The sequence below is a fragment of the Vigna radiata genome, chromosome 11 (genome assembly GCF_000741045.1).
Source record: "Vigna radiata var. radiata cultivar VC1973A chromosome 11, Vradiata_ver6, whole genome shotgun sequence".
NCBI classification, from domain to species: Eukaryota; Viridiplantae; Streptophyta; class Magnoliopsida; order Fabales; family Fabaceae; genus Vigna; species Vigna radiata.
The window spans coordinates 7231630-7240564 of NC_028361.1; the positions used below are offsets into that span (position 1 = coordinate 7231630).

Sequence of the window (8935 nt, forward strand, 5' to 3'; positions counted from 1 at the left end):
TTAATACATGATCAATCCAACAGAAAAGTATTCGAATAGCATAAAAGTGCTGCTGTCACTGTAAAATGAAGCATGAACTCAACATAATTGTGAGCAAACTGACGTATAAAAATTTAAAATATATATTTATGTGCAATTAAAAAAATAAATAATGTATGACCTAAGTATAATCGAATAACTAATAGATCTTGTCAACTTTGTCTATCCTGCTCAGCAGTTCGGAGCACTTGTTTTGCCAATGATGAAAATGATTTTGCTGTATCTTGCATCTCTCTGGCACGAAGGTTGGTACCCTGCCACCAAGTTAGAAGGCGAGTAAACAAATAATGAGATCTGGATTCTTTTCCCAATTTTTCTTGGGTGCATTGGCGTAGGACTAAGAAATTTTAACTGTTTTATAGTTTTTTGTCAAGGTAAAAGATACCTGCAATTTCCATGTATTTTCATGAAGCTTGATTTGTGCCTGTTTAGCAGCGTTTGTTTCCTGTAGCACCAGATTAATGTTTGATTAATTTTGCACTCATTTGAGCATTAAGAAAAACGAAGCTTTAAAATATACGGAGAAACTGCCTAATTATGCAATGATCAAAATTACATGTATCGAGAAATCTTTTCTGTTGAAACTAAAGAATGTATTGTGTCTGTAGGCCATTGGGCCCCCTAAAATTTTTGTAAAAATATAACTTAAAATATTCAATGAGTTCATTGATAATTTTCTTATTAAGCGTGCAGGATCAAACGAGGTTCATAATAACCAAAGATGGTCTCAAAATTTAAACGAAGGTGTCATACAAGAAACCTCTGCAACACTGTCAAATTTGAGACTATTTTGAAGTTTTTACATTGTTTAGCGTGCGAGAGTTTACAATGAAGGTTTAAAACTTTTCCCAAATCCCAGAATTTCAAGTTACAAAAGTGCTGGAAGATAACTACTCTGTCAACTTTTAGCATTCAAGTTGAAGATGTCATCAAATCTATATACTGCGCATGAGAAGTAATGACGAATACTAGTTCAGTTTGATTCTTGAAACTATAATTAACTGCTGTTGGGCCCATCTTACTTGATTGAAATTTGCAACTGATTAGAAATCTCTAATTGGTAGGTAATAAATTGTAGATTAAAGGTTCTGGTAATGATTAATCCCGATCCTCCAACTACCATTTACACTAATAAATGCACATAACACTTCCAAATAAGAAATTAACAATAGGGGCTAGACAAAACACCTTTTAGTAGCAAATCAGCTCACATATCATGCGATGCTTGTGAATTGTTTTGGCAGAAAGTCAAGCATAATTAGAATGCATATGGTGATTATATTCTTACATTGGAAGAAGAAGAAAATCCATATTTCTTCTTAATTTGATCCAGCGCACCATCTTTTTCCTCCTGGTGCCCTTCCTTATCTGATGCCTTCTGGTAGTTTCCCATTTCTTTCAATCTTCCTGTATATTGAATGCTCGATTAAATTGGCTAGCGATAATGATAACGTTGCAGTAATCTTTCAAGATGCCTAAAATGCAACTCATTGTCACAAACCTTTCAGAGACTGAAATTTTCCAACCAATTTCTTCTTATTAAGAGCTCCTAATATGCTTTGTTCTTTGCGTTTTTCTTCATGATCCTCTAAGTCAATGTCATCTGCATGGGAAGAAAAGAGACACCTCAAATTGGCTAATTTAAACTCGAGGATCCATATGTTAGAAAGTACTCAGTACTGTCTTAGGAATCAAATTAATCTGGTAATGTAATTTAGTCGTGTTTGTAACATACAGCTTTTAGGCAAGCAGATTCAGATCACCAATAAAAAAAAGACAACGTGAATTCATTGGCATAAAAGAGTTTCATCTTTCTTTTAAGCAAATGTTTAGTAGCACATATATATTACATTGTTATACCTATGTTTAATTCAAGCTCACTTTCATCCACTGTTGGTTTATCATCATTATCGTAACATGCAAAGTTCGCATTTGAGAATATTGCTGAGAGTTCCCGTATGTTTTCTTTGGGATCTTCTTTACCCATGAGGGGTCCATGCTTTTCTTTACTACTTGTAAAATCTTTTATAGCGAAGCTGAGTATACCCTGGAATGCCGGAAAAAAGTACCAAATACCTTCAGTCATAAGTACAGTTGTGTTAGTTATTAAAATGTTACTTTTTACCTTTTTCTTTCCCTTGTCGATTACAGGGCTAGGACCAAGCTCTTCTTCTGATAGCATTATTTCCTTTCTGTAGATGCAGCTAACAGAGTCCAAAAGCCTAAAACAAAGTCGTGCATTATTCACTATGAGACTAATATCTACCAGTTCTAAAGAGAAATAGTAAAGAAGATAAAAGGCTATAGCCAGACAGAAGTTATGTGATTATTGGTAAAGATTTATAACAACATTCAAAATGCCATTGTCTAGGGATATATACCTGAAAATATTCCTCTGGGCCAACAATGAAACAACAAAAATTTCCTGATCACCATTCACCTGTACACTGACATTGAGTTAAACAGATGTCTAAAATGTATGTAAATAAAAACCCGATGTACTAGTCAAAGATGCAGTCATACCAAAACAAGATCTCCTTTGCGTGAACAACATATCTGGCAATCAGAATATGATTTCAATTTTGGTGGTGAATAAGTGAAACCTCTAATTGAAGTCTCCGCTATCAGAGATAAAGCTGGCAACGACCTAAGATGGTTGCATATGTCTTGTTAATTCATTGATAAAATAGAATGTTACATGAAGTTGACATGATGGGAGAATATTCAGAAGATTTAAGATGTATGAGATTGCTCGAAAACATTAGCCAAGATTCAGCATTAAAATATGATAGAATCCACAAAGCCAAACCCACTTGGTGCACTTAGAGGGAATAAGGGTTGGTTATAGAATTTTTCTTACAGAAGAAAATCCTAAAAATGGGAATTGAATTTTAACACCAAATAGTTGGTAAGTCTTATCCCATGTGATATATATACCCATCAATTCTTCAAAAAAGTACATGCAGACTTAACCACCACCTTAATTCCACTTTCCCACTGGTGAAAAGGAGAAGAAGACTGATATCAGAGAGGTTGTAAATTGTTGATGCCCAGCAACAGGAAGAGGAATGAAATTTCTTCTTGTAAAGCACCTTTTTAACTCCCTGAAAAGTATGAGAGTGAGAAACTGCAAGCATCATCAAATAGTTGGGTCATTCATAACTCATGAGGAGGGACAGAAGTAAAGAACAAGTCACCTGTACAACATGCACAAAAGAATAGACATACAAGGCCTTCTCAGAACACAGCAAAATGTACAATTGCTTTGCTGTTGCATCTTCAGTACGATTCCCTTCTCTTGAGTCTAAGCCATCTTTTGTAACCGATCCTGTGATTGGTTCTCCTACTCCATCTGTATTACATAGTACAAAGTTTTACTCTCTTTTTTTAATCAGATCATTCACTGCTATTTTGGATCATTGATAACTTAAATCAACGTACTGTGACATCTGATCATTGTTTCAAGTGTGCAAACTCTTACCCAACACTTGCATATATATGGCTTTAGAGGGCTTCTTAGGGTGAATAGCTTCAGTGTTGAATGGATTTCCAGTTTCACTATCTAGTGCTAGAACGGATGAGTCCTTTGTTCCAACTAGTAAAATGTTTTTGTCAAAACCACGCAAACTGCAGGTTTTAAACTGCAAAGAGACGATACTGGAGGAAATTTCACTTGAAATATTTTTCCGGTATAACAAAGAGGGTTCATCTATGTTAATGACTGAAACCTGTAAGAAAATGGTTCATTATCACACAACTTAGCACTGTGAATATATTAAAACAACTGTACACTCAAATCAAAGATCCTAAAATAGAAAAGTTTCACACTAATAGATTATTCAACACCACTGAGACCTAAAAAGACAAACCACTGACTCTATTAGCCAAATCTACATAAAAAATTGACATCATTTTCAATCTAAAACCTTAAGATAATTCATTATACTTGTTCAATTTTCTCATTTTTACTTGTGAGACTTAAAATTGTACTTGAGTTCCTAACAGCGATAGAAATAATATTTTAGGTTTCCTAAGTTGCTTAGAGCAGTGACAAAAAGTGTTATCTATTTGAATGCTAATGTGCTCCATTGATCCTTGTTGACTCCAATGGATCCTAGAGCTATAAGACAGTTTACTCGCATTAATCAATGCATTCCATATAATTAAAAGTGCGTTTGAAAAACTTCCATCACATTGAAGGACAATCTACTGTGCAAGGAGAATTGGTGTCGAATGGAAAACTAAACTTGTTTCTGTGAAACAGTGTGAACAACACATCTCCAAATTTAAAAAGCCAAGGAAGAAAAACTAGAAAAACATCTCACGTTTCCTTGGTCAGAACCAACAGCAAGGTGCCTTGAGTTATGATCTATGTTCATGCAAATTACAGCACCACTAGTTTTTACGAGTTTCATACTGTGGATTACATGATCAGTCCCTTTCTTTGTATTTCCTGTAAAAGAGGAATGGAAATGCAAGTTACTATCAACTAAAATGAGAAGTTGTGCTTGTCTAATAACTAGGGATTTCGTAGAAAACTAAGTAACATTCCATAGAATACCAGTAAGAGACATGAAGCTGTTGGATGCATATGGTTCAGGTTTGAATCTATAGATACGAACCTGCAGATTATCATATCATACTTACTATAAAATAAGCATGGGTGACTAGAATCGAAAAGGGAAAATATCACTTTCACAAAATTCATAATTGAATGAAACTCACCATCCCACTTTGATCACCAGAAATTAGGAGTGGAGAGTTGCTATCAAAATATAATTCTGTCAAGGGAACACCACTTAAAGAAACATCATTTTCAGCCTGCATTAAGATGAAGGAAGCAGATCAAACAATAATTATGTGTAAAAGAGAAAGTTATCACTTTCTACTGTTGCTAATACATTATAAAGAAAACAGATGTGCCTTTAATATTCCAAGAGACGAACTAACAAAACCAAGAGAAATGCTAGCAATCAAGATTACTAATACAAACATGAAAACTGTCTTCTTTCTGAATGTGAAACAAACTCTTACTGATGCTATCTTATTCATTAAAGGGAAAAAGTGTCCACTGATGCTAACATTTGGACACAAGCTAATTGCTTTGGATAAAAGTAGCACCTGTTGCTTTAATTGCAAAATTGGGGTGAAAAAGGGACATGACGCATCCCAAAAAGTTATGGCTCCATTGCTGTGTCCAGTTATGTACAAGTTTCTTAAGTTCGAAAATCCAGTGAAATTGGCAGCACTGAAGTTAATCCCATCTTTGAGATTTGTTTCAATGGGAATAAGCGGTGGATAATTCTTGACCAGCTGGCTGTAATACTATATTTGAGAATAATTAGATTGTCAAAATAATTAAAATATATTTGGTACAGTAACCGTAACAGAACAGTTTCATTATCCCATTACCTCGTCATCAGAACTAAACGCATTGGGATTGTTGGAGATGAATTTTGCTGTAGTGATGCTTGAATCTGACAGTGGTAACTTCACAACCACTTCCTTTGGCAGTGAAGGAGTGGACTTAGACTGGCTCTGCAACAGATATCTTTCAATCAAATTATCATCATACAGATATACGTTCCCTGATTTCCCAAGCAAAATGAAATAATTTTGTCTCTGCTTGCTTGAGGTTGATATGATCTGCATGTCAACAGAACCTTCTGACAAATGAAGCCCCATCTTAATTGTGCGAGATTCTGTATGCTCATTCAACAACACTACCTGCTTCATTTAATGCAGATTGGTGGTAGTTATTTTAAATCAACAAATTAAACTTAGCACAATTTCATTAAACCAATTCAATGTAAACTAAACCATCCAAAATCTCAAATTTATTGTAACTTGTAACAGATGAACTTTAATTTGTGATATTTTTTCTAATAAAAAGAAAAGCTGTCAACGAAAGTATAGAAATGTGCAGTCTTTTAAAGAATGTAGACAAAGTATTCAAATACCTGCAACAAGTTTGAAGGGGCATAATCAGAACCTCCCATAACGTATAGTCGACTAGCTCTTCCTTCTGCATAAATCCATTTGACTGATCTGATTGAAGTTTTGTCTGATTTATATCCTAAGTTAAACTTGAACATTGGAGTATTTTGACTGCTATAATCAACTGCTAAACTATTTCCTGTGTTTAGAGAAGGAATGCTCCAAATGAAGAGCTCTCCATTGTTGTACCCTACAACCACCTTGCTTCCGAAAGGACATACCCAACATGCAGAAGACACTTTCTTTGTTTCATTATACCGTGTTTGTAACATTCTTCCCCCAGTTCTAAAGATGGACCTGCTTTCTCGAATATCCCACAATATTATTTGCCCATTTCTAAAGATTATGAGAGCTCTGCGTTGAACAAAAAAGAGGACAAAAGTTGGAAAGTTCTGCTAATCAATGTATATTTAAATAAAAAAAATTGATCAAGTGAAGCTAGCACCAAATTAGTTATATATAAATGTCCAAAAAGCAGGCTTGTTTTCTGCTAATCACCTCTGACTCTCGGCTGTTGGTTGAGGCAGTACGTGTGTGACAACAGTATCATCAGATTCTTCTGTTGAATTTCCTAAAAAAAAGACAAGAAGCTATGTCGAAGAAGGTACTCGTTATTTATTTAATCGTTTTTCCAATCGAACGATTGTTTTGGAAATTCGACAACATAAAAAAAAAAAAAAATCGTCTCACAAGGACAAAGACAAAAAATTACACCAAATCTCACCATAGGAAGCTGAAAGGGGTATGGAGTATTTCATCCTAACCACATGCCATGGTTGTTGATCAAGACTTAAAACTGCAATATTACCATTAGAAAATCCAATGTACCTGCCAATGCACACACATGCTCATAACTTCTGCTGCTTCTACAAAACTTAATTTATCTACAGCTTATTTCCAAGTACACTGAAAAACTTACATGAAGAAGCTATGTTGAAGAACCGAAAAACAGGTAATTTCTTCTTTAACAATGAACACGTCAATGAGCAGTTTCTTGTCTATGTCCCAAACCTATATTTGAAATATCTTTATTGCAATGTATTTTCTGAACATATTTAAATGAAATTTTGACATGGTGAATCTTAACAGTCGAACTCGACCTAGTAAAGAATTGCAGAGGTAACTTGAAAGTTGAAACATATGACAAATTTAAGCTAGTCCATAGATACACTTGCCTCAATATGATTATTGAAAGAGACATTTATAAGGAAGCCTTGGTTCTGAATGAACTGCATACAAATATCAATTACATTAGTAGTGTAAATGTCATAGAAAAATAAAATCTTTCACTGCATCAAAGACGGCAACAGCCATTTGAAATGGCAAGACCAAAAAATTGGTTAGGAAAAAGAAAGGAAATATAACCTGTAAAAATTTGCTAGGTACCGGCTCTCTAGATTCAAGCAGGACTTGGGCATTATCTTTTCCAAATAGTTTAATCCGACCATCCCTTAAAAAGAAAATCAGTTTCAAACAGGAATTCAACAAAAAACTTGAGTTGTGTTGTGACATATTTCTCTGTTAATTAAATGTCAGAAAAAACAGCGTACATCACAAAATTGAGAAAGGGTGAACATACTTGGTGGAAAGAGCAAGAATCTTCTGAATATTGTCATAGGCAAACTTGGTACCACCGGATGGTACCCCTTGATGAAACACCAAACGTGGTTCTACATCACTAGCTTTTAACCCATCCACTGAATTTCCAACAGCCTGCGACGCAAATTTACAACTGGGATTTTTAGTTTTCTACTTGCATTCATGTCATACTCCTCCTACATGAAGTTCACAAATTTTTCTTGTTGCATGTCTTTGTTGCTACAGGTTCACTTCTCTAATGATTATATAACAAAATATCATCATTTAATATAAAATTAAAATTAAACGCGCATATGTTAAGTTTTACGTGAACGTGCTGCGGGAAGTGTAGAGATTATGATGAACACGCAAGGAAAAATGAAATCGTGTTTGTCTTTGGCTCTTGGATGTGTTTCAAATTCAAACTGAATAGTTTGGTGAAAAAAAGACCAAGCATTAAATTAGCTCATGCAAGAACTTGCACTGCATGGATAGTGCTTCACTGCCACAATTGTTCTGTCTTCTGAATTCTGAGGTTCCCTCCACCCTCGGGCCTTGGATTCTTCTTGCTGTCTTTTCTTTTTTTTTTCATAATTTTAAATATTTATTAAAAATAAAATTTTTCCTTGGGTTGGTAAATGGGACAGTATCTTAAAGAAACAGAGCACACATTGAGGACAGCCATTTTAATCCGATGGTGAATTTCAATAATTTAAGCAAAACCAAAATCGTTGCTGCATGGTTCCTCGTTGTTTCCAACAATTTTGTTCAAACAACAGTTCCGAGATTTCAACAGAGAAAAGTAATCGGAGACAGAGGAAAAGAAGAAAAAGAAAAGTGATGACTGCATGAAGCAAAGTAAAGAAACCCGTTTGATTAAACGAAGTAGAAGCATGGAAATTGAGTTACCTTCTTTATGGATGCTTTCTCCACGAGTTTCTTCACGAACATGGTTGAAGAATCTGAGAGTGAAAACAGAGAATAAATGGAAGCAAACAGAGAGAGAAAGTGAGTGATGTTAAAATGTTCTTTGTGATAACCGAAAACAGAGAGTGTTTGAGCAATGAGCACACAGCAGTTTGTTTTGTTTATTTATTTATTCTGCTTTCTCTCTCTTACAGAATATTGGACCAAACGAAAACACTTGTTAGCAGAAGACGATGAATAAAATATGGTACGACAAAATAACCAACGGTTAGGATCTTACTCTGAATGTGATTGATGATGAAAAATGTTGGACTTAGTCCTTCGTTACCCTTTCCGTCAAACAAAAGACAAAAACTACGAATTAACGAAACAAACGATGACGTTGTTTGTTCGA

The 8935-nt window shown here is 34.7% G+C and overlaps 1 protein-coding gene across 1 annotated transcript; it reads right to left on the bottom strand.

The window, feature by feature from the left end:
• Positions 1-14: 14 nt before the first annotated feature.
• Positions 15-8665, bottom strand: LOC106776697. Its single transcript, XM_022775824.1, has 24 exons — positions 8524-8665; positions 7616-7749; positions 7402-7486; positions 7212-7265; positions 6956-7047; positions 6761-6864; positions 6535-6607; positions 6000-6390; positions 5452-5766; positions 5161-5364; positions 4765-4860; positions 4601-4661; positions 4365-4492; positions 3521-3767; positions 3237-3391; positions 3019-3143; positions 2563-2686; positions 2421-2479; positions 2165-2261; positions 1900-2086; positions 1541-1642; positions 1328-1446; positions 425-484; positions 15-293 (listed from the first exon to the last, which is right to left on the bottom strand). The coding sequence occupies exons 1-24, from the start codon at positions 8563-8565 to the stop codon at positions 192-194; spliced, it is 3156 nt and encodes a 1051-aa protein (XP_022631545.1). The 5' UTR covers positions 8566-8665; the 3' UTR covers positions 15-191.
• Between the last annotated feature and the right edge of the window lie 270 nt (positions 8666-8935).